Source organism: Solea senegalensis, unplaced genomic scaffold (assembly GCF_019176455.1).
Source record: "Solea senegalensis isolate Sse05_10M unplaced genomic scaffold, IFAPA_SoseM_1 scf7180000017734, whole genome shotgun sequence".
NCBI classification, from domain to species: Eukaryota; Metazoa; Chordata; class Actinopteri; order Pleuronectiformes; family Soleidae; genus Solea; species Solea senegalensis.
Window position 1 is genome coordinate 19157 of NW_025322508.1, and position 27550 is coordinate 46706.

Here is a 27550-nt window from a genome sequence, read left to right on the forward strand (position 1 = left end):
TTTATTTGGATTAAGGCGGAGGGAAAAATCCCATTGTTGCTGAATGGAAAGTTACAGCCTGACAGGAAATTTCCTGAGGGTTTCTGACCTGGGGTTTTGTTTCCAAAGTGTCCCGAGTACTGAAGCGCCAGAGTCTGGCTCTACATTTAAGACGTGGACAAGCTTCTCACTCACCTGCAGGTCTTTGCCTTTGAAGCTGCACTCGTCTCTCTTGCTCTCTGGAGTTTTCCATGTCAGCTGCAGGAGAGACACATGTCAGGAATTCATAGGACAACTCACATGGTAATATAACCAGTACAAATACTTTGTTATGGTACTAAAGTACAAAATTCACACATCTGTACTTTGTTTGTTATATTTCTAGCAACTTTCCCTTTTACTCCACTACATTTTCTCTTAACTATCTTTGTTACTTGTTACTACCAATTAAATCAGAAGAAGAAGAGTTGGTATTGTGGTCTGTATTTATATAAAGCTTTGCCTTATCTTGACGAGCTGCTACAGTTTTCATATGGAACAAAGAATGTATTTTCGAACAATAAAATACAATATTTTATACTAGATTTGAAGCCACAACCTTTCAGTTTGAAAGACAACTCGCCCTACCACTGAGCCACCATGGCTCAATCCTAACTCCTCACTTTTTTTAAAAAAATACTTTTACTTCTAAAATTTAAGCACATTTCATATCAGAAAATGACTTTTGATACTTAAGTACAGTACATGTCATATACTTTAAGTATTTGTACTTAAGTAATATTATAAAAAAAGTGACTTCAACTTCTGGTAAGATACTTTAAGGTACTTCACACAAGACAGTTTCCAGACGCCTTACGTTTCTCTGAAGTTTGCCGGCACGGATGTCAGAGAGATTGAGAGCGTAGAGAATCTCCCGGGCGCCGACGTACAGCACGTTGTCCTCTTTACTGAGGAGCAGCGAGGTGAAGTTCACAACGCCACGGGCCGAGAAGCTTCTGGTGGTTCTCTCCTTCGCACCTGAACGGGAAAAACGACAAGAAACCATTCAGGACATTTAAAAAAGAGCTCAGGTTGAACTTGAGGATATTATGGTGTATGATGGAGGAGCTGCTGCTGCTTTAAGGAATACTTCACCGGTTTGCCGTTAGCTTACTAGAGTAGGGCCAGTATTTTTATTATTAAATTAAAAATTGTGCTTCCCAACCTCAGTTTCCCCTGAGTTGATGTAACCGAGCTCAACTTCACTTTGTTGTAGCTGGGTGGTTCAACCCCTCGACTCTGCCTTGTGTTAAATGATGGCCAGGAGGCTTGCGTTGCAGTTCATAACACCTTTTATTCTGGACAGGAACAGAATATGTACTGGTCACATACAGGCTCGACAGAACGCACCTCCCATTAACTGGCAGCGTTTCTTAATACAATATAATACACAATAATATTTCACAATAAAATAACTGGTCACATACAGGCTCGACAGGCGGCTCACGTGCAGCTAGGTCCAGCTGTCCCGTATTAGCCGGGACGTGCAGTACATTGGACCTTATTTATTTGTCCCGTACGTGCCCTCTCTTGTCCCGTTTATTGACTGCTACGCTGATCTAACCACTGAATGATAATACTACAACAACAACAACAACAACAACAACAACAGCAGCAGCAGTGCTGATCACGACACTTGAGAATCATCGACGACACCTGTCACAGTGACGATGACAGGTGCCGTCCCGGCAACAACAACCGCGCCACTTCCGGTCTACCCTTCACAATAAAACTACACATCAGGTGTCCTGACAAACTTTACCAAGAGCTGCCATAATAATAAAAAAATACGTTACACACTGTATATTCACACAAAACCATACTCGTCACCTTTTGTCAATTATTTCATAGTGACAACGTTGGCAACCCTACGTGCACCACACTACAACAGCACAGCAAGGTAATGTTAGCACAGCGGCTAACTAGTTAACTGAGAAACCGTGTTTACGCCATTAAATTAACATTCCAGCACCTACAAATGCCACGACTCACTTGTAGCTTACACATTAACATCCTTAATAACCACAGTATGTATATATTCACACAACAGGAAATATTGACATACGCACACAATAATTGTACGCACTGCTAAACTTTGCTACTCACCTTGAACGCATCCCCCATTAACTGGCAGCGTTTCTAACGTGCACTGAGCACTCATCAACTGCCACTGAAAGAGGGCGCTGTTGAGCCACTAAACTCCCTAAAATACATTTCCAATACACGGCAAGTGTATCTCAATATAATCGGTTATATTGAGAAATATCTTCATTCTTTTTTTTTTTTTGTTTCGTGCCCACCAGTGAAACTTGGTCCTGTTAGCTTAACTGTTAGCAAAGATGGCGGACACTGTTTACATTCTGGGAATGAGGTCCCGTTCCACTATGAGTGGTCATTAGCGTAGCAAGTCATTAGCGTAGCAGTTTCAAGCCTCGGACCAAGTGTCACTGCACGTAACAAATAAAAGAAAGATATTTCTGGACTCATGGGAAACTGAGGTTGGAAAGCACAATGTTTCCAAAAATACTTCCCCTATTCTAGTAATACAAAGCTAAATGCAATTCGGTGACATATTCCTTCAAGAAATAAGGGGCACTTACTTCCAGTAGAAACATTGAGAAAAGTTCAACTTAATGACAGTGTAAAGGGATTTTTATCACCTCAGAAAATGAATTAACAAATGTATCCAAACACCTGTGAAATAATGAAATGTTTACTACAAAATAAAACATTAAAAGGGAGTATTATTACCAGTTTATCTCCAATAAGGACATTTAATCAGATACTATTGACAAACAGGACCTTAAAAATGGTATTTTATAGGAGAATCTAATCTAAAAACTAGACATTATTTATAAAAACGTATTGAAAAAGTGCCACAGTTATGTGTCCGTTTTAAATTTCAAACATGTTAGTATATAATTGTTAACTAAATGAATGAATGTATAGTTAATTAATTAATTTAGGTTAAAAAGAGGATTATAACTACATACACAGGCGTTAGTAATCATTACAATTTTGTCACTTCCTAAAGTGTTGTTCTGTTTAATAAGCACACGATGTCTGTCTGTACTGTAGCCTGCAGTAGGTGCGACCTGGTTTAACCTCACCTCAGCGGGTTGGTACAAGAGGAAGCTGAGAGATTTCCTCTCCCTCGGGTAAATAACACGTTAATAGCGGCCCGTCGCCACAGCAACGGAGAATATTGTCGTTAAATCCGTCTGTAGAAACCGCGAGGGACTCGCCTCTGCATACTGTACATATAAATGATAACCCACTGAGGCTCTTCTACGTCCTTCTCACTCATTAGGGGATAATAGGAGTGCTGATGCGTTGATGGTGTCTTTTTTCCACTCTCCCCACAGAGACTTGAGTAAACTTCATTGTGATTTGTATGGGGAGATGAACAAGAAGCCAAAAAGTCCAGAAACCCAAACCAAAACAATAGCTCTGAGGGAAGGGTATCGACTCAATTATTCTCTGGAGTAAAAAGATAACCGCTGTCACCCGCGGTGACCACATGCTGACAGAGGAAAACATTAAAAAGGGGGGCGGGGCCTCTAATTGAATGGAATGAAAGAGTTTACAACTTGTACAATGCGTTATTAAATAATCATGTTTAACCCATGTGTTCTATTTTTTTTTGTTTAAAGTGTACCTGTCTAAACTGTACTTGTATCAAAGTAAAATATTTTTACTCAAGTATTCCTTTAAGGTACAAGACTGGTCCTCAAGTCCTATTCTTCCCATTACAAGTCAGTGACTTTGAAGCTGTTCTTATATGGTTTTGAAATGCATTGGGTTGTCTTAAAGCAGCCATATCAACTCATATGTTCTATAAAAAAAACATCCAGTGTCTTTTCTCTCATTGTTCAGACTTCACAGTCTGCAAACTCATCTCATCCAGAGGCAGACATTTCCCACGGGAGTTTGTGGAGACTGAAACGGAGCGTTCACGAACACAGGTCCACTTCAGAGACCACAGAAACCGGGGTCAAATAACTCGTAAAGTTCAAACAGAACACAGAAGGTTACCGCCAGAGCAAGATCACAAAGTCGACGATGAGTGTATCCGATTTGAACTCTCCCTCCCCCTCCCTTCGTCTTCGCTCTGCGTCCACCAGAGCATCTTAAATAAAGAATCCCCCTCAGTTGTTGTTTGACTGTCTGAGGTCAAGTCACGAGGAGCCGGTTCATGACAACGCAGCCCCAGAAATGTTGTGGCGATTGTCAGGAAGAGGGAAAAGAGACAGGACAAATCAGAGGACGAGCTAAAGATGGGACGTGAAGCCACAGTGTTGCAGACAAGTGAGCCCCTGTGTCACCACTGGAGTAGAAACACGCTGTGCTTACCCGTCCATGTCTGTTTTCATTCTCTTGAGAGAGAGCGAGACGGAAAACATGGTCTCCACTTTTAAGTGTCTCACTGTGTCGGAGGGATGTAGTTTTAACGTGGCTCTGGAACGGCACCAGAACCAGAACCAGAACTGTGTTCATCGGAAAGCACCAACAGTGTCACATGTGGCGATCACTGTGGCCCCATAGCAAGAAGGTTGCTGGTTCACGTCCGGGCCTTTCTGTGTGGAGTTCGTATGTTCTTCCCTGTGTGGACGTGATTTCTCTGAGTTCTCTGAGTTCTCCGGTTTCTTACCACATGTCCAAAACAAGCAGACTCAGAGCGGATTCGGATCTGTCCAGGGTCTGCCTTTCACCCTAAGTCAGCCAGGATTGGCGTCCTCATGTGGAGGATAAAGCAGTAGACAATGGATGGATGGATGGACATGGAGACCATTAACTCCTTGGGGAAATCGGATGGGAAACAAAGACTCATTTTCCGGCAAACTTTCACTTAAACATTCAGTTTAACATATTCTTATTTCCTGGTTTCCCTACCACCATTTTCAATATTCAATCTCTGGTCATAAATTGAGCAGAACGACGTCCACGAACGGTGAAAACACTCTATCACTGTAAGCCACACGTTAGTGAGCACAGGTTCTTCATCTGTGACCCCTTTATAGAAAAACACACTCCACGGTTCAGGCAGCTGTAAGTAATGTGGGATCATTACCATTATTATGTAATTGGAAGCAATTTCTGCAAATGACGCAGCTAAGTGGACTCAAATACTCATGTAGACTGTCTTACGAATGCATTTAGATTAGAAATTAATTAGACTGCGCTTAAACGAATCCTTCTCCATTTTCACTGCTGATTTCCTGATGGTTCTGTGGCTACAAAAACAGAAAGAAGGATAATTAAAAGTGTGAACAATTGCCTCCAGTGAGGAACTCTGGAGTAATTTGTCCTAAGGCGACAGAGATCTAAGTGGCTTTTTTCTTTTCTTCGTAGGGCAAGAATAACTGATTCAATCAGTGGCCTCCAGTAGAAGCCTTTATCGGCTCGTACAGCTGTGTGTTGAGAAGATCAGACGATTGCATAACAGCATTTAAAGCGACCGCTCCTGCTCAAGTTCTGCAGAACTACAAGAAAACATTGTCACAAATGCTGTAGCAGTGGAAAAAAAAGACTCTCCTTACAACTGGATCAGAATCTGCTCTGTAGAGAACTTGTTCTTGTTGCCGTAATATGAAAAAGACGAGTTCTAATCAAAGCCACCTGGGATCAGTAATCACCGAGGGAGGTCCTATACTTCTCATCTCTACAGTCTTCAGAACGCAAACGCGGCCGTCGTCTCGTCTCTGACGTAAGACACAAGAAAGAAGCGCACGAGCGGGAACATCTTCAAAATTCATTTGTTAAACCGACTAACCTGAGAAGGCAGCCGTGAAAAGTCTGTGACTAATCTCGAACCGCTGTCTGCAACGCAATGCACGACTCAGCCGTCACAATGTCTGTATTTTCTGCATGGAGTTTGCATGTTCTCCCCGTGTGTGACAAACGTCCAATCACAGGCGAGATTAACACATTTGAGACGTCACCTTCTCGGTACTGTGGAATAACCGCCAGATATCGGAAGTCAACATGAATTTTTTTGACAATTCTACAGCTATAAAATCAAAAATAAATCCACATGATGTCGTGGAGTGACACGTTCTATTTTCCAAAGGGTGAATATATTTTTTCTTAGTTTATTGAAGCTATCGTCGTCATTATTTGCTTAATTTATTACGTGATACGTCTCGTCTCCACTAATCCTCCCAATGTCCCAGACAGTGTGTCAGTTGGAATGAATGAACTCTTGGCATCACGTAGACCTTGGAGGATAAAGTGGTAGAAGATGAATGAATTAATAATTGGGAAAAAAACCCAAAACCATTAGACCTGAGTGAGATAGCGTAGCGGCAGAGCAGACGCTTCCTGGTGTTGGAGATGTGAAAACTAAGGTTTGGCAGTTTTCTCCTTGTGGAGATAACAGCACTAGACATAATAACAACAATAATAATGACGAGAGGAGAGGTGAGGAGACGCCATCAGGTACTCTTCATCTTCATGAAGAGTACAGCTCGTACTGTATTTGATCTTCCTCTGGAAGAACCCACATGACAAAGTAACCAAGCTCCTCTGTTTAGTGGGAAACAGTGGCCAATGCGACAGGAAGCCAAGGTGCCTGAAACTCACTTTCACTCACTCATCTTCTACTGCTTTATCCTCCACATGAGGGATGCTGGTGCCAATCTCTGCTGAGATCGGGTGGAAAAATAGGGTCACACCCTGGACAGGTCACCATTCCATCACACTCTCACACCTACGGTCAATTTAGAGTGTCCAATTCCCAAATCTGAATGTTTTCAGACTGTGTGGAGAAACCAGAGAACCTGGAGAGCACACAGGGGAAAAACATGCAAACTCCATGCAGAAAGGCCCTTGTTTGGACCGGGTCTGAACCCGGGTCTTCTTGCTGCAAAGGTAAGCGTGCAGAGTCTGACGGTCATCTGGTGACATGAAGACAGAAAACAGGCCACACTGAAACATTAACTGAATTACCCCGAGTAATTTCCAAACTGGCTGTTAAGAGCTGCCGCCGAATTGTAGTAATTGTGTGGGAGCGCAGGAGTGGGAGAAAGCTGAAGGACGGAGACAAGAGCATCTGGAAAGCATCGACGCAACAGGCCGAGGGTCAATTCAGCGGGAGGTTCATTAGAGAAGCTGCGGGGCCTGCGGTGTGTGTTCGCCGGGTATTGTCTCCACTGCGTCATGCTGATGATGAGACGGTGATGGTGGAAATTTTGAACACAGCTTAAAAAGCAGAAGAGGCTGTAAATGGTGTAATTGTCCAGGAAACTGTGTCAGTATGTGCACTAAAGCAGGGATAAACAATAACAAAGTATTCACGCTCATGCTCTACATCATCTATTCTATTCTGTTATTTTTCTATATTTGTATATGATTAGAATGTAAAAAATCACTCAAGGTTAATCACTTATTAACCTTTAATTTTGTATTATCTGTGCTGCTGTTACACTGTTAATGTCCCTGTTGTGGGACTAAGACAGGATTATCTTATCTTAAAAGGTTTATGTGGTCCACTTATCTCCAGTGGCAGCATGAAACAATGGATTAGTAAACAAATTGTGTTGCTTTTAATAAATCAATCACAAATCTTTGTTTTCATGAAAAGAAACATCTGATTTCAGCGTCTTGTATATAAATATTATCAGTCTTCTTTGCTCCTTGACTGAAAATCTATGGTTTGTGGACACATGGCATTGGCCCGAATAATCTGGATAAAATCTAATTACGTATTATCTGACATATAATGTGATTGTGCGTCACTACTTTGCTGTAACCCAAGGATGAGAACTTTCAATACATGTTCAGATTCTTAACTGGCACGAACCTGGAACAATCAAAATAAAACAGAATTCAGTTAAATTACAGTCTTTTTCTCTTTGGTCATTGCATTGTTTCAAATTACAAATTCACTTTGAAATGAATTGTTTAAGCCTAAAAACCAGGACATTGTAGATGTTGCAGTTTTCGAGGTTTGAGGCAAACAAAGAGTGACATTTTATTCACAATTTTCCGCCATTTTACTCCACCAAAGAACTAGTGATCGATTCATTGAGAGAAAATAACCGACAATTGAATCCGTGATGAAAACAAACATGTTTGTAAAAGAGCCTGCAGTTAGCCCTCAAAGATTCCCTTTCCCATGAAAAAAAAGGCCAATCTGTTTTGGTCAAAGCTGACCCCAGATTAGCCACAATAATCTAAACCAGCTGCCGGGTTCATCAGAGAAACACCGTGACCCTGCATTTTCAGTGTAAACAGAGCCGAGGTAGTGAGAACAGAGTATACGTATGTTACTGTTTATTTACAGTATATAGGAACAGAGACAACGTGTCCTCACCACACACTGAAAATGAAGGAGAGATGAAATGATAGTGTCTTTATTGGGTCTGCTGAGTATGATTCATGTCCACAGTGAAGTGGACTGGACTGGACGGCACGAGTGTCGTAAAAACCCGAGAAAAATCAGGATCAATGACCCGTCAACTGAAGATGGATTACTCAAGATCACTGAGATGGACTCTGAATGAAATCAATAAAAAACAGAATTTGTTATTTTATCAATCTACGTAATGTAAATTCTACACAAGGTTTATTAGCGGAACATGAATATACTGTGTCATATGTGTATTATTGCTTTTGAATAAATATTGTTTGGTTTTTGTGGCCTTTAGAATAAGCTGTACTTTAAGCATGGGCCTTGCTTTTTGCAGGCCGCCATCTTGTGCCGCCATGTTTTAACAGCAGCTCAAACAAACAAACAAACAAACAAACAAACAAACAAACAATGTGGTTTTTGCATTTTGAAGTGAAAACTTAACAAGCAAATAAAGGAGAATGCTTTCAGGTGTGCAAAAGCACTTGGACGCTAAATACAGGGTTTGTTACAATCTGCGGTTTCACCACTAGATGTCACTAATACTTATTAACTACGCTTTTAAAATAATTACTTGATAAAACTGTTTAGTAGGGTGGACAATATGAGCTTAAAATTATATTTTGTGTTTTAATTCATGTGTTTTCTTCTCCTCACGTGAGCTTTTTGTCTTTCATTTATTCAGTATTTTATTTTTTACTCTGTACAGCACTGTTTAAAGCGCTTTAAAGTCATCTATTAATGACTCATAACTTCACCTTGGAGGGCCACATGAAATCCATTGGAGGGCCGCATGTGGCCCGCGGACCCTGAAGTTTGAGGCCGCTGGTCTAAATAATATAAATTTCTTCAAATGCATATATTATTGATTGATTATCAGAACTAAAACTATCCTTTTTTGCGAAAAAATAAATCTCTGTCTCCGTTTCCTGCAGCCAATTGCACGGAATTATACCAATTATACACGAGGCAATTCTAAAGCGCTTTGCGCAGACATTAGAATGTAAACATTAGATAGAAACAGTAAAAGCGTGATTTAAAACCAATTAAATTAGAAGGATTAAAAAAAAGAAAGTAGCAAGCAAAATATAGCTGAAAGGATTTACGGGGAAAGTTGCAGTAAAGAATAAATCAAGTTTTTGGCCGTGAGATTTAAATGAGATGACGCCTCAGGTGTTCAGGGAGTTTGTTCCACAGGTGAGGAGCACAGAAATTAAAAGCCTGGAGACATTGAGTCAACCTGTGCCTGATGAGCTGAGAGGTCTGGATGTTTCATACCTAACTAGTAACTAACTCTGAGATACATACATACAGTACTTTTGGGACCAATAACAGGATTTAATCTATCTGTTTGATTAGTCACAATAAAATCAAGACGTTCAATAGCGTTTTCTACATTTACACTACTAAACATTGTACTCCAACGCCTTTATCTCGCTTGACACCTGTGTCATTTTCAATTACTCAAGGATCCCGGATTCAAATAGTCTGGACATGACAGCTTTCAAATAAGTGAATAGCTTTATTCACGGCGCGGGCCGCGGGCATGACCGCGACACAAAATCAGAGCGTGACCGTCGCCTGATGTCTAACAGAGGGCTGAGCAGATCAGTGGGGGCAAAGACGGGCAACATGAATGGCTTATAGGTGTACCTTTAAATAGCGTTCCGGCACACTAAGCCGCTCAGCATGGTTCGCATTAAAGCCTGGAACAAAAGGCGGAGAGAGAAGCAGATGCAGACCCCACTCCCCGAACCCATGATCTGTCCTGATAGGCGCATAATGAGAACCAGACAAGTGTTCACACCAACAACACATACAAATCCCCATTCATTATTCATGGAAGATTACCCTCCTCATTAAGGCAGAGCCGGGGACCAAGAGACGGAGAGAGAGAGAGAGAGAGATGTGGAGGGGAAGTCAGTCTATGTAATGTTACCGGATGTGGAGCAGTCCCACCTACACTACTGAGGACAAAGCATGCAAGCCATCAAGATGACCAGCGTCCAGTGTTGGACACTGAGGACCAGACACCAGGATGAGAGCAGTTCCTGTTCCTGCTGAATAAAGTTCAAAGTCCCTAAACCCCAAAACTCTGCTTTGATTCCATAAACTGACGACACTCTTCTGGAGGAGGCTGGAAAATGCTGGCGTGATAGAAGCAAGTTATATTCAATCAAAAGCCTCTTTGATCAGGTGGTTCAAAGTTAGTTTGTGCAAATAGTGACCCACTGTGACGTCAACCTATGGTTTGGTAAAATGCTTTAAGTTAAGTTCTTTGTCCTTTTGTTTTCACCATGTACCGACACCTGCACCCATTAGATCAGGGCCGGTGCTATGCAGTTTGGTGCCCTCGGCGAGATTGGCATTGGCATTTTTCTGGACCTACAGGAACACTGTGCTAATATGGCTGCAGTTCCTATAGGACTGGTTTCTAAGGATGAGCCGATACGATACCCGGTATCGGTCCAATACTCACTGGATCGGATATCAGACAGAAAAAAAAATAAAAATCCAATACAATCAAAAACCACTATATATCGCATGCTTCACTATGCGTTAACTGTAAAAATGTAAGTAACAATCAGCAACAGAATTGTTAAAGGTCTAAAATGACTGTATCGGACCGATATCGGTATCGGTACTCAAGTTTGTGACGGATTAAACTTGAATATCATCAAAAAGGGTGGGTATTAAGGTGTGTTCCAACTGAAATATATTACGAAAACATGTTTACTGTCTATATTAGTAACATAGTAAAGTTCATATTTGCATTGGAGATTAAAAAAAAAGCCACTGCACACACATTTGTATTGTACTGTTTCAAGAGCTCCAAACAAATTCTCACACACTTTTAAACTAAACAGTCATTGTAGATTTCCTTCATCTGACTCACTGAACTTGGCACTAAGTAAATTTAGGTCCCTATGAGTCCTCGGTGGAGTCCAGATAAGTCAGAAGTTCCAGATATAATGACTCCTTGTTAGATGTTATTGGCCGATCGTAACCACGTACCCCCCTGTGGTTGAAGTTGGGTTGTTTCCCTGCACGACCCCTCGTGGAAAAGGTCACGGCTTATCATCGTGGCTAAAGTTACTGCAGCACAAAGCCCCGAACAAAACAAAGCAAATCTTTCCATCACAAAAGGGAGAAGTGTGATTTTTTTTTTTTTTCAGTGAGTGATTGATGGTGTGTGTTGTTGTGAAACGCTCCAGCAGGGCTGAGCTGTGGGCTTTGTTGAAGCTGGCAGGTGACAGAGAGAAAGAGAGGGAGATTACCTGTTGGTTTACAGGTATTTCATGTGGGCAGGTACAGGCTCGGGCAGGCAAAGATGGCCGACCGGCTCAGAGCTGACCCACTTACTGGAATGTTTTTTTTCACAGGTTATAAAGAGAGATTTATCTGCGTTTAACTTTTCTGACTTTCTAAGACTGTAATGACGGCTGAATGGGAGTCGGAGGCCACATTTGGATTTACCGCGATCCCGCCTTGATCTCATATAATCTATCATTTTGTTGAGTTTTCCATGCCCGACACTAAGACACAGCGCATCCGACAAGTCAACTCCAGTGCTGCAGTACATCATTATGATAATTATATCAGCAGTGATCGTACTCCTCTGAGAATATGAACCGAAGCGTCACAGAAATCCCTCCACTGAAGGCTAATTTGGCAAAATCCTAAACAAATGAACACGAAGGGTAGATTACAGCGTTGTGCAGGAATAGAGATTATTTGTACTGCTTGTGTCAGACTGTGTTGCATCACAATAAGCCTGTTCATTTATGGCGTATTTCCACCGGCTCTACTCGCCTCGGCACGGCACGGCACTATTAGGTTGCTTCTCCACAACAAAAAAGTAGAGTCATCACTGCACGGCTGAGTGAAACTGCGGTGACTACACACACACACACACATGAGTGACTAGTGACTTTACACCAGACTCCTGTAGTTGTTGGAAATCAACCCACGTTTTTAGGATTGTCAAGTAGTTTTAACTGATCTACAGTTCGGCACTGTTTGGCTGGATTTCTGTCCACATGTCCCAGGAGTACAGCCTCCTACTACACAGACTACAGCGGCAGCGGTCTGTGATGCCGCTCGCGATCACCGGCGCTGTCCCTAAATACACCACTCCACTTTAACAGACTCCTCTGTTAAATATAGAGGTTTCCCTGGTAGTTGTTGGAGATTAACCCTCGTGTTTAGGATTGTTAAGTAGTTTTAACTGATCTACAGTTCGGCACTGTTTGGCTGGATTTTTGTCCACATGTCCCAGGAGTACAGCCTCCTACTACACAGACTACAGCGGCAGCGGTCTGTGATGCCGCTCGCGATCACCGGCGCTGTTCCTAAATACACCACTCCACTTTAACAGACTCCTCTGTTAAATATAGAGGTTTCCCTGGTAGTTGTTGGAGATTAAGCCTCGTTTTTAGGATTGTTAAGTAGTTTTAAGTGATCTACAGTTCGGCACTGTTTGGCTGGATTTCTGTCCACATGTCCCAGGAGTACAGCCTCCTACTACACAGACTACAGCGGCAGCGGTCTGTGATGCCGCTCGCGATCACCGGCGCTGTCCCTAAATACACCACTCCACTTTAACAGACTCCTCTGTTAAATATAGAGGTTTCCCTGGTAGTTGTTGGAGATTAACCCTCATTTTTAGGCTTGTTAAGTAGTTTTAAGTGATCTACAGTTTGGCGCTGTTCGGCTTGATTTGTGTGTGGGTCCTGTGATGGCACTCACATGTACCAATTACGTCTGACCTATAGGTGTTTGACAGAGCTGCCTTTCACAGTGCAGATGTGAATAGTTTTTATTTCGCTGAACACCATTAAAATGATGTTTATACCTGACAAAGCTCATGTGTGAAGTGCATAGATTTTTCTGTCCAGTCAACAAACAAGAACACCCTGGGAATTATTACACAATCGGATCGGTAGGCAAGATGTGAAAGCACAGAAATGTAGGTCGTACACATAAATCTAACTCAATCACCATCAGTCAAACAACTACAAAACGGGTATATTTATAAGCAAATTAAAAGTCATTGGTGTTAAGTTTGACCTCTGGTAGATAACAAAACGGTCTCACAAATGCTCCAAATGTGGCCCCAGACAACACAGAAGTACCAGTTATTCTTATTATTAAGGTTAGATTAGCAATAACTAGTTATGGTTAAGTTTAGGGATAAAGCTTTGTGTCAATGCAGTGTCCTCAGAAGAAACGCTGTGTGTGTGTGACTGAGTCTTTGAAGGAACAGTGTGTCACGTAATATTCTTTTTCTTTTTTTTTTACTGCAATGTCAGAGTCATTCTAAAGTCAAGAAGTGGATAAAACTTACTGTGGGAGAAGGTGAGGCGTGGGGTGACATCATTTTCTGTGACTGCTGTATGAAAGCAACCCATAAGCAGGACAGTGTAGGCTGGGAGACAGAGCCAAGCCATACTCATTGTCCACATGTGTCCCCCGGGTCCACCAAACAACTCGCTGTATCTTTGCCTTTCAGGGTTTTGGGGAATTCATGAAGAGAGAGTCTTTTTAAACCTGTGTTTATTTTTCCCTCCCTCGCTCTCTCTCTCCTCGCTGCAGCTCCGGGCTCGTTGAATGGGAGGCTTTATGTGCTGCTGTGAAGTCGAGGAACTCCTTCACGGGCTGTAGGCGACCAGGCCGGCTTGAAATGATGATCTGTGACCTCAGAACATGACAGATAGAACTTCACCAGTCAGCCTCCGTGAGTGCACAACCCGGCGGCGTCTCGAGGCAGATCTGTGAAAGACAGAGGAAAGACGACGAGCTGAGCATCAGCTGTGCAAATGCAAACGTACGTTTTCAACATTTTAATTTAGTGTGCACACAAATGTCTGCAAAGGCAGTTTCCTTTAGTGTCAACCATCATCACCAAGATTTAATCATCTCTTCCCGGGTCAATGACGACATTGTTTGGTCCCAAAGTTAAGAATGTCCTCCCTTTAACCCTTAGAACACGGCTGCTTTTTTCCATTACGTTTTTTAGCACAACCTGATGAAACATGACTTTCATTATCACCACCAATAAAAACACCAAAAAAAAAGTACTCAAAATGTTTAAAATCAAATTGAATCTGTAAAATTTGGAAACAAAAAGAAAATTTTGTGACTTCTGCATAATTATCACGACTAAAAATGCAACATAAAATGAATCATAACTTTAATATATGATCTATAAACACACCCCCAGGACGTCCATATAAGGAGTGATATAAGGGTTAAGCTTGTTCCAGTGCATCTCACGAAATCACAACTAAAAACACAATTTATTGTATAATCCAAACAATTTCTGATCCTCCATAACTTTGCTCATTTGCGTTTATCTGTTGCAATATTAAAGTTTTATTGCTATGTATTGTCTTTTTTCTTCACCTTACTGTTATTATCATTCGTTTATGCTTTACCTGCTTTTATTTTGTCATAATTTCTTACGTCGTCGAGTGTCTTTAGACGTCTCGATAGTCGTATGATGATATCTGTGCTGCTCACATCAACGCAATAACATAACCTCTTTGGTTAGCGATAAGCAGTCAAGTTCAGTCGAGGCCTTTTGCAAGTATTTCTTAAATAAAGTTTCAATGTTCTAATATTCTGGATTTATTGGCCTTTTCATTTAACTTGAAAGTGAGATTGAAGGAGAGAAAGAAAGAGATTAGTAAAATGCGGCTGCTTAAACTTATAATAGATGTGATGGGGAACATGGATGTTTATACATTCTGTATCAAACGGGGCCAAAGTTCAGCTTCTATCTGATTTAAAATGACGTTACTTTTAGTTTCTGTTCACGAACACGATACTACGTAATGTGAAGGACTCCGAACAATGAGCGGATCGGGTTGTGGTTGTTGTGTTGTCGTCGCTTCAGCCGCTGACAAACAACCTTGCACTCTAAGAGCTGTAATCACCCGAGTGTGAACAGCATGTTCTGTTGCTCTGCTGTGTCCGGCTCAGCAAAGAAATCAGGTTAAAGACAATGACGGGGAGTGAAATAACTGCTCATATTACAGGAGCTGTGAGCCGCAGCTTTCCTCGGTTTGAACATTGCTTGTGTTACTGTGTGTGTGTGTGTGCTGAGAATTGGTGTGTGTGTACGTTATAAATATCAAAACAATGACTCTGTGAAATGCTTTGACTCTGTTTTTACTTTCAATTGTGGCGAGGAAAGAGAGTCCAAAGCCAGTAACTCAATAATACAGCTGAATAATAAGTTGTTTTTGCCATTTTAAAGGTCTAATATGCAAGAATTAGTGACATCTAATGGTGACCACCAATGAGTGAGTGCTTCTGCCAAGATAACTTTCATTTTCTTTGTCTGGCAGTTATTCAACTTTTTAGGAATAATGGTACTGGGATACTGACGTCACAAACGTGTGACGTGCCGGTGAATCTCGCCTGTGATTGGGCGGTCGTTCCGCGGAGGTCCTGAGGTTCTACCGTAATGGCGTATATAGGGGGGCAAAGCTCTTTTTCTCTGCTTTCCAGTATCCATCCATCTTCTATCTCTTTATTCTCCACATGAGGGTCACGGGCTGTCGGCGACAAATAGCTAAAAAAGGCACATTCTGGTTGGTTTGTCCATTCGGGCTTCTGTAGAAACATGGCTTCACACGATGTCGGCATCAGTAAAGCAAGGCCCTTGCCTAAAGAACGTACATATAAAAAGCTTCATGCAAGACTAAGAAAACCAGACTAAATTTCATTTTACAGCGGAAATACTTACAGAAATAGGTCAATTTCCCTCTTAAATATTGTACACTGGACCTTTAAACACTAATTTCCATGGCAACGGTAGAAGCTTTGAGGCCTGGGATAAGGACTTAGATTTGTGTCAACACTAAATTGAATTGCAGAACCACAGGGAGGCTTTTCTTTGCAGAAGTTGAATATATTACACATAAACATGATTTTATGAGGGTATAATCTCTTTAAAAAAAAAAAATATATATATATATACATATTTTTTTTTATAATCCATAGAATCAAACTTTTATATGCACTTGAGGCAAAGGCCTTGTTTTACGAGGGTCCAAACAGACGCTTGTGTGCTGAAGCAGAAGCTTGCTACGCAGTCGAAGGAGATCTGCTCTGCACATAAACTGGTGCATAAACAAATGAGAAAAAGACGTAATGGCAGAGGATGGCTGAGTGAAATAGTGGAGAGCATGAGTGAGTGAGTGAGTGAGTGAGTGGTAGGCCACTGTAGTTTCCTGACACACTTTAGGGAAAAGGAGGGACGAGAGTCCTCTGTTGCATTCTGCAGTCTCACCATTGCACGTCTCTAATTCTACAAACTGGACGTTTAACCCTTTAACACATAAGCCTCAATATGTCCGTCTGGACTTATTTTAACCATAAAAGGACCATAAAATGTCCTGTCAGTAAGTCTGATTTTTCCAGAATAACTTTCAATATCTAGCAGTTATTTACAATGTACGGCATGTTAAAATAGTGTATTAACAAATTAAAGAGACAACACACTGTAGTTGTACATGAACACCAGATGCTGCGTGTTAAATCTGAAATTTGAACAGTATAAAACATATTTAAAATAACATTTGCCATTCCAAAACATTTTTCCCCTTTCTGGCCATTTTCTGGCCGGCATCCTGTAACAGTGTGAGTGAAATTACCGTAATAACCACACGTTGAGTTTTGGCTTGCAAGTTCTCAGCTTTCAGAAACCGTTGCAATTCTCCCGACAGCACAAACAGCCGCATAATTACGTTAATGCAAACGTGCATTAACATAGGGTAGTGTATTCAATTACTGCAAACAAACCCCTCCTAAATGTTACACACCGTACAGTTATTGAGTTGACACCACAAAATCTAGAATGATGTTTAGTGATACACCAGAACAAAGCCACAACACTGTGACTGTGATAGCGGTAAATGTTGAGTTATGAGACGTTTCACTGACACTTATTAACTGAACAAAGTGAGACGCGGGGGGGAGGGGAACTCGATACAGAAAAAAAACCCACTTCCAACTGCAAATTCTCCATTACACTTGCCACAGGGAGCTCCTCATTAAGTGCAACCCAACAAGAGGCTCAGTTTCATGTGGGGTATGGCAATCGATAGCCAAGAGCCCGCCAGTGAAGCTATTCCTGGTTCCTATCAAGGGGGCTCCTGACTCTTAGTCAATAATGCGCAGTCTGACGTTTGTGCCGCAAACACAGACGTCTTTGAAAATCTGAGCCGGGCCGAGTGACATTTGGAGGAGATGAAAAAAAAAAAAACGGTCAGAGAATAAAATTCAGTGGAGTTCCTCTTGTTGCCGCAGAGAAATACAGGTAGAGACAACTCTGTTCTGTCACATACTATGTCTGAGAAACATAAGTGAAAGAGTTCAGTGCAGTGTTCAGTCTAATCTGACCCTTTGTACACCTTTTCTAAAGCATTAAAATAGTTATGAACACATTAAATCCTTCATTTTAAGTGAATAAATCAACAAATAACCACTTTTACTGAATATCCTCATAGTCTTTTCGACCTAGACACACCTGTTAGAGTTCCCAGTCCAAAAACCCCCAAAATGCAGTGGGAAACAAATGGGTAAGGTAGAGTAATGGGATTATTCTGGTCATCCCACAGATGGAAAATAATTCCACACTCACACTCACCGGTGACGTGAGAGCACAAGCACTGAAATAAAGGAGGGTTAAAGGAACACTGGAGAGAGGTTAAAAGTTGTCCAGCTTCAAAAAATGATGTCAACAGGAAAATGATCTGAATCTATAAAAAGGAAAAACCATCAGGCGCGTCGTCTGCGCCATGCTGGAGAATTTATTCTGACCTACAGCAGTGGAACTGGGACTTTTAATGATTCTAATGACAAAAGCAGACCAGATTATGAAAAGCTGCTTTTTAAATCTGCACGTTGGGTCACTGTCTGACATGTTTTTGGACAGGAGTCGGTCGACTCTAATACAACCCACTTTTTATTCACTAAAAAGGTAAGATAAGAATAAAAAGAAGCTATACCTAAAAGCAAAAACGTCAATGTTCTAAAACAGGCGGCGAAGGAGCCTCTGCCTGCCTGATCCTCGCCCCGAGATTCAACCTGGTTTCCATGACAACAAGGAGCAGCCGATCAGCTGACCCGAGAGGCCGCGAAGGAACATAAGGTTGAAGCAGAGTCAGAGGAGGAGGTCGGAGGCAGCGAGAACGACGTCCAGGGTTTGAATTCGGGAGATGGAATAGCGGACGTAGGAGAGAAGAGCCGGAAACAAAAGTTAACATGAATTCACGGTTTGTGGTCGAGATCAGTCCTTCAGAGGAACACACACACACACACACACACACACAGAAAGAGAGAGTGAGGGATTGGCTCGGCATGACTAAATGAACAAGGGCCCCTCTGACTGCGCAGAAATCTACATGCAACTCTGCACTTCACTGCTCTCTCCTACATGATGCATGAACTGAATCATCCCTTTGACTCTGCACACAGACGTGATAGTGTGCTCTGGCTGTGGATGATACTCTCGCTCTCTCCCTCTCACTCCCGTCTCTCTCTACATGGCCCTGCAGCAACATATCAGCCTTATCAGTTTGACATAATTATTACAAATCTTTACAGCGCCCTATAAAAACGCTGATGGTCTAACCAAAGACACACGTTGGGTTTTTATTAGTGGTATAGGAAACAATTATGGTATGGGACTCTTCAACCACATGAAGTGTATGCTAATTATTCACATGCCTTTAAATCACACGGGGCAGCCCTTAGCGGGAAGGGAACTCGGCTTGTGACCGAAGAGTTTCCAGTTCGAGTCTGGAATTTATAGTTTTTACTGATAGAGAAATTATTTATTAAGCCCATTTTGAAGAGACTGAATCAAATATACCAAATAAAGCATCCATCCATCCAAGACACTAGTCCATTAGAGCTCAATATACTGATACATTGACTTGGTGGACCGCCTACAGCACAAATTTGATCTCAAGTGGGCCAGACCAGTACAATAATAGCATATAGTATTACATTTTAACAAATCTATCCTGCGGGCCGGATTGGACCCTCTGTTGGTCCAGTTCTGGCCCCTCGGCCCATATGTTTGATACCCCCTGATATAGAGTCTTTGATGTCTGAACTCCAACTTGCCTGTCTTTGGACTGTGGGATGAACCTGGATATTTAGTTTAGTTTCCTGCCCTGACAAACTCTATCTGAACCCTTTTCAACACAACCGTCTGTGTGACCTTTCTATTTTTTTTTTTTTTTTATCAAATAGATAAAGATTGTCTTAATAGTCCTAAGTCTGGGAGTTAACAAAAGTTAATTTTCATGACCACCATCCCACAACGTAAGACACAATATGAGCAAAAGTGCATCCAAAAAAAGTCAGATTCTGAATGTCAGTTGACTTATACATCTAAATATTATGAGATCGTTGTATCACCTAATTCTACAAAGAACATAGCGCATACAACATATATAAAGACTTCAATATTCTTCTTTATATTAGAATAGTAAGTAATATTACTCATCATTTAAGTCTCAAAGATAGGATTATCTAGGTCCACACAGCATCATGTGAGCAAAAGAGAATAAACACATAACGACATAAATCTGATTTAAAAGCACTGATCTGCGTCACATGGTCGATGACCTCACGTCATAGTGAAATAGGAAGCTACTGCTACTCACACAGCTCTATTTACCACAGACTGTAAAACATTCAAATTAACTGTTACTACATTACTCATCATCCTTCCACGCAGTGTCAACACACTTTAGAGAATGTAGCTACAGTAATATTTAACCAAACAGGAAGTCTTCCCAGAAGTCTGTTACTGTAACTTCCTGTAAATCCATCGCTATATTTATATCACTGCACGGCAAAGACAGGCCAATGACAGCGCTACTTACTGTACACGACTATGAAAGCGTTATATAAGCCGTGAGTATAATGGTGGAACAGGTGGCACCGCTATTAGCATCTGCCACCCGAGGAGGACGAGTGGGAGGGGTCAAGGCTCGCTGGAGTCAACACACAGCCTGTTGACTGGATAAGTGTTGACTGATAAATACGACCTCTCGGTGTCCGTGTCATCGCAACACACACACACACTGGCCGCCTTCGTCACAACCCACACTCATAATCCAGGCCACATGCTGATGCTTCCAGCTGTGGCCTTCAACCTGCGGGGAGCAACCTCCCCTCTGGCCTCCCTGACATGTCCACACACACAAGAGTCTCAGATGTGTGAAGAAGCAGATGCACATGTGGACACAGTGGCTAATTTACCTAACTCCTACTACGCCAGGCCTCAAAGCTCCTACTGTTGCTATGGAAGATTCTAAAAAGGTCTAATATGTAACATTGAAGAGGGTTTATTGGCAGAAATTGAATATACAACTCAAATAGTTCCGTTTCTATTGATAAAAGACCATTAGTCAAAGGATTTTTACATGCTAACTTTGAGTGAAGTTCCTCAAAAGCTGGTGCATCTCAATCCTTTTCCCCAGAGAATCCAAAAAATAAATAAAAGAAATCCGCTCCTCTGATTGAGCGCCTGTGGAGTCTCAAGGAAGACTCGACCCATTTTAAACCAAATTCCCAGACCTACATAAGAGTAATTAATGGCTCATTCATCGCACCGCGAGGCGTACAGCAGTCATTATGACTATATGCTTTATTCTAAAGACTTTTAATTGCTTAATTAAACTCTTAAAGTAAAGCAGCGAACAGAGATAGGGAACATTGTGAACTCGAGGTTCAGGGGGAGTTAAATTCATTAGGCTTTTCTTCTCCTCTGAGGCCCGTGACACACGGTCAGAGGGTTTTTAAATTTTATCAGCGCTGCTGCCTCCCTGAGACATCCCATATTTGAGGCAATTAGAGCAATAAAAACGTATTGATAGACCGCAGTACAAGTGTAAAAGTGGATAAGCACATTTCGCCGCCTCTGCCTTTGAAACCCGACACGAGGGCCTGAATCAAACAACCCCACACACACACACACACACTCTCTCAGAGAAGAAAATATTTAAAATGCTATTCCATTTCATTCCATTTCCATAGCAGATGTGGAGCCAGCAGAGGCTGCTTGCTGATGTCTTATAAGGTGACAGAGCCTGCGATCTGAGACAGAAAAGTGCATTAAAGCGGTAGTACGTAACATTTAGATGTAAACGAATGACTGATGAGGTCACTCAATGCTGATTACGCCTATACCTGCTCCACACGACTCTCTTTAGTCTCTTATTAAACGAGTATTTGAACCTTTTATCAAGCGTTTCATGTCAAGACAGACGGAGGCAACAGCAACGTTGCGCGAGTAAAGCTTAAGACTTAACCCTTAGTGCTCAGGCGGCACGGATCTGGCACACCCTTGGATAAATTACCATGGGAATAATACACAACTCCTTATATGGACATCCCAGACGGCGTGTGTTTAAAGGACACATTTTCAGACTTTACAAAATGCATTTTTTTGTCTTATGTGATTAATTTATATATGTATATATATATATGTGTATATGTATATATATATATATATATATGTACATGTGTATATATATGTATATATATATATATATATATATATATATATATATATACATATATACTGTATATAACTGTCACGTATTTCCAAAATATCACAAATTAAATCCGATTTTTTTTTTGTGTGTTTATATACTTGGTGAAAATTTAAAAAAAATATATATAACTTTTTATATAATATATAATTGTGCTGAAAAAAAGGATATACAATAGTCCATATTGCACATTATTCTTATAGCCTCTGTATATACATTTTAACATAATAATGGGGGAAAAGCAGCTTAATGCTTTGTGTTCTAAGGGTTAAAACAAAGAAGCGTCCTTGAATAGTGTCTCCACCCGCCCCTGTGCTGCTGGGGTATACAGACAAACACTCCCCCTTAAACAGGCCTGATAGTATTGCTTGACAGTTTTCATGATCAAATATGCTGCACTCAAATAATACCACCCTTTATCTGAACACAAAAACTAAACAGAGACAAAATAATATCAAAACAAGAAAACTCACCAAAAGTTACACACTGCAGCTTTAAAATACTGAAAAGAGCACACCCCTCATCAAACGCCAATTTCTGAATCTGTACTTGCATAATAAAAGGGGATCATCTGAGGGTAACTAATCCCACCAGACAAACACTAGACTCAATGAGATCCCGACTACTGTGCTGAGAGTCATTCGCCTCTCTTGGCTTTGTGCCTTTCCTTTTCCCGGCACCAAATCTCCCCGTCAAAACACATCAGAGTAGGCATAAACCTGGATTAAAGCTACTCATGTGTTGTCATTAACAAAGCCTCCAACACAGCAGATAATGAGGAATTGGCTGAACTTCGTACTTTTCCCCCCCCTCCGTCTCTGCACTCTTTTTCTCTCCGTTTCCAACAATCCAAACGTAAGCCGATCCACTTTTCCAAAGCAGTCTGTCCCGTTGATGTCGCAGTAATGGCCTAGTTCTTTTCAACTGTTGTCACACCCTTCACCGAGGAGGGGAACACCTACGTCTTTGAGAGAGTGTTCACTGTTATCGTTTGTTATACCTTTCAAACGCCGACTTAGGGACCCATTTCACACGCCATTACTCGGCTACTGCAAACACTAAAAAACCCCTCTATAATCTATAATGTCTCCTTTTCTTTAACTACATCCCTCCGCTGGCTTTTTAAACGCTCGGTGTACTGATCTGTCCCGTGATTCCTCTGTGATGGAGAAGCTGTCCGCGTATTCTATAAACACAGCGGATGTTGTCATTCTACACGAGTCAAAAACCTGTTTCATCTCTTGATCAGGGATTCTACATCATGGTTGACATCAATTTCAAGGACTTTCCAGGACCAATTCCCTCAAATTAAAGGACTGAATGTGCGGACACATGCTGAAGATGTCCATGTTCGTCCACGTAGTCAGAATCAGTCTTTGTCATTTTCTTTGGTGAGACAGAGATCTTGGAATTTTCATTTCCCCAGGCATCACGTCGTCCTTTGCTCTCTCTTGCTTGACTTTACTCGCTCATGGTTCTGCATGGAATCTCAAGTCAACTGCAAAGAGAGACAGTGGACAGTGTCCTCAACACCGCTAATCATCACGACTCATTTATTCTGCGTAGGCTTAGACTACGCACATCAAGCAGTGAAACAGTAGGTGGCGTCGTAACAAACAATGGAGATATTTACCTAAATATCAACTGAACTTCTTTCTTGCACAACATTCAAGCACTTTCAATGACCCATGTATATTTTGTCGCGATTTATTAAAATTTGTTCAAGGGCCTGAGAATGTCAAATTCACAAACTTCCAAGGACCCATGTGTGATAACACAAAGGCTCTAATTATTGCAAGTGCTTCAATAAACTACTTTTGGATGCCAAAGCAATATTTTTAAAATTATAATTTTCTATAAATACTTAATGTATAAATCCTATATATTGCAGGATATATAGGATATATATATGTATATATATATATAAAAAGTATATATGTATATAAATATGTATGTATCTATACATATCTATACATATATATGTATATGTATATATATATAAATATATATATATGTATATATATATATATATACATATAATACTTTATGTCACTCAGCAGCAAAGATCTCTCTAACAGTTAAGACCACTTCCATGAACATATAAAACATGTATAATGTAAGTAACATTATGTTTGGAAAGTGCAAATATTGCACTATTAATTATTAATTAAGAAAATTCCTTTTAAGAACAAGACCAGGGAGGTCCCGTGTAGATCCAGCATCACTTTGTCAAGGAGTTCTGGTCGAAATGTGGAGTAAATTATCTTAAAAAGTTCCATTTATTTGGGACAAAGTAGGAGAGATAACACAAAATAATGCTAATGTGAGTGAACAGATCCAGAGACAAACGGGAGTCACTGGGAGAAGTAAAGTGTATGGAAAATGTAGGAAGTGGAAACTTCTCATTGTCACTCACAGCAGTGACTCAGCACACGTGTGCAGCGACTCGCAGCCAAAGAAAGTGTGACGGTACGCAGCGCTGTCCAGCAAAAGCGGCGGCACATTCCTCCGAGAATATTTTATGAGGAGACATAAAACATACACTTTAATATTGTTCAGTGCACCGTTTCCAACACAGAGCTGCGGCCGCGGGTTTTTACGAGGCGTCTGCTGGCTTCTGCCCGACACAGGTGAGGAGCACTTTTCAGCCGCGGCTGCTCTAAAGTAGGTCAGACCTGCTGAAACACTCACTCGCTCACATTCAAGATGTCTGCACTTGTGCACTTACCAGTGAAATATTGACCCTGATGGAGCGAGCGCTGATAACACTGTGTAGACTTCAAGTGCTTTATCTCGACACTTCTCGTTTACCTTCGCCTACATGATTTGTTTTTTGCAGATAAGTTTAAGACTCGAATCTATGCGGCGCGCTGAGGTGGTTAAATAAAAACAAGCATGGATTTGTCACTGTGTAATTGCTGCAGAGATTAAAGGTGCAGTGAGTAAGGTAAGGTGATTTTTGCTGTTGTTGTTATTCAGAAGATTTTGTAAGATTATTGGTATCCAAAACTAAGCTCTGTCAAGCAACACTATCAGACCTGACTGAGGGAGCCTTTGTGTGACAAGAGGCAGTTATCCTGTCAAACTGCTGAAGAATATAAGGAACTTTTATGACCAGGAACTTATTTACCTGAGGAAAAGAATTCACCGCACCTCAAAATTCAGCAAAAAAGTCTGTGGACCTCGTCATCTGTCCACTTTTCGTACATTCTTAACCGATAGCGAAATGAACAAGGTCTTTCTTAGTCTTCTTTTAAAGGTCTTGTTGAAAGTTGGGTTGCAGCTGCACTGACTTAAACAGCTGCGAAATGTGTTCCACCACACAGCGTTCTTTAACAAACAGCTACGTTTGAGAGTTCCCGGTACTGAAAAGTCCCTAGTCGCGAAACAACCTAAGGTTTTTGAGGTAAATGAGAAAAGTTCTTGCAGTGGAAAAGAGGTCAGTGTGTTGTCACTGGAGCCAGAAGACAGCGAGCTAGTCATGGAACACCGAGTTATGCTATACACCCGTGGTTCTCAACGTTTTGATGCCACCAAGTACCGCCTGAGGAAATATTGAGATATGAAGTAACACCATTATCGCCAATGTTAAAATACAGTGGTGTAAACACGCCGAGCAAAGTCAGCTACAGACTTTTCACAGGAGCCAGATTTATTTATTCCCTAGAAGATAATTTGCTCTCATCCTCCTCCTCATCCTCTTCTTTACATGTACTTCACACACTGGAATAGTGAAAGCTCCACTTCTATCACATACCTCGGTATATACAGCAGAACAGTATTTCTGAGTACCACCAGAGGAAGCTTGCATACCACTGGTGGTACACATACCACAGTTTGAGAACCATGTGGTGAAGACAATGACTTCCATGGCTTTGACATGAGGGCAAAATGGGAGGCATGGGATGTATTGTCACCTGCTTTCTGGATTTACTGACCCTAGCTTTGGATACGATGAGCACTATGTTGGACATTCTTTTAATCACTCTGCATTTGTTAAATATATCAAAAATATGACTTTGGCAGTAAAATAACAAAAGTACTATCATGATTTCTTAAATTTTTTTTATATATGATAACATTTTAACCCTAACCCTAGTATTTTGCCACATACCCTCTGTTAGCTGTCGTTTTCTGTTCACAATAACATTTTTCACATTTAATGGTTTTCTTCAAATTTCATGATAACATTTTTCACAGCATTCCAAAGTGGAGCTTAGAAAATATCATCATTGTACTAATTCTGTGTCAAATAACTGAACAAAAAAAGAATTAACGTGCCGCGTCAATATTTGCTGCTCCACGAACCGTTCAATCACCAACAACAACCCTCTTTGAAATCGATTAGGCTGGTGTGGCGTCCGTGGAAAGGCCGTAAACAAAGCGGCGCGGCGGTTCTCCCTTGATGTCCACAGCACGGAGCTGCACGCATTCCACTAGCTTAGCGGATCAGAGACACAAGCCAGAAGACTGCAGGCCATTGGGCAAGGAGCTGAGCACATCCATCACAGTGTGAGACCGATAAAACGCTCAGAGCGCCCTCTCCTCCACATGGTCATCAGCCATGCAAACACAACCGCACGCCCACTTTTACTTGTAGCACCACTCAAAGAGTCGTCGTTCTGAGTCCGAGACACACTTCAAAACCGACCAGCTGCGTTTGACACGACTGCTGCTCCTTTAAACATATGGCAAAGTGTAATCACTTATATGTGATACGTGCAAAATATGTACAAGAGCGACATTTAGCATCTAAAAATACTTACAATGCCAAATCAAAACGCTGCAGGGGAGTTTTTTGTTGCCAGATTTTCTGAAAATACGTCAAGAAGAAGCTGCACTTACTATATCCAGTGTTACACTGTGCTCATGCACACACACACACACACATTCATAACTGCCGCACCATCTGTGTTATCTTCATAAACATAAACATTATAACTTGTTTAATTACAGCGTGTCAGCAGCAGGGAGGTAGAAAGTAAAGGTGTGTCTGCTTCAGAGCAGCAGTGGAGAATTGTGACATGATGAGAGGAGACGACTAGGCGACGATAACGGACTCTACATTAAATATACACTGACAGTGTGTATGAGAGATAGTTACATCAATTGATTGATAGATATACATATCTGCATTCATACATTTTTAAGAAATATTTGAATAATAAATAAATAAATAATATATTGCACCTTTTCACCTTTTTTGTGACCAACTTCTTTCTGACTTTAATCCCAGAATTTTTCTCATGTGGCCCTAATTCTCTTCCATACAAACGGGTTTAAAGGTGACATAATACAAGACAGACAAAAGCTATTATTTTTCAAAATCATCAGAACATTAAGCAGAAAAGCACGATAGCAAGATAAGAATCAAAAGGGTCAAAATCATGATCAAAAATACTTTAAATCATATTTTGAATGGTAAAATTCATACTACTACATACTCTATTGCAGATGCGTGTTTTGCTTCTTGAGACGTTTTTGAGAGACATACTGAGGCTTTTTATTTTCTGGATCGTTCAGTATTTCTGATTCTCTGCTCACTCTCACGCTGTCATCCCACAGAGATATTGAAGTGCTCCAAGCTGCGTTACTGGGT

At 41.1% G+C, this 27550-nt stretch overlaps 1 protein-coding gene across 3 annotated transcripts in view; it reads right to left on the reverse strand.

The window, feature by feature from the left end:
- The window catches only part of LOC122764870 (semaphorin-4B-like), a 70289-nt gene that overhangs the window by 14521 nt on the left and 28218 nt on the right, over nt 1-27550 (reverse strand). For all 3 annotated transcript variants that reach the window (XM_044018853.1, XM_044018852.1, XM_044018851.1), the window contains exons 2-4: nt 13716-14140; nt 836-996; nt 175-237 (exon numbers count right to left, since the gene is read on the reverse strand). In XM_044018853.1, the coding sequence (XP_043874788.1) occupies nt 175-237; nt 836-996; nt 13716-13833 (342 nt within the window). In that variant the 5' untranslated portion in view covers nt 13834-14140. The remainder of the gene's footprint in view (nt 1-174; nt 238-835; nt 997-13715; nt 14141-27550) is intronic.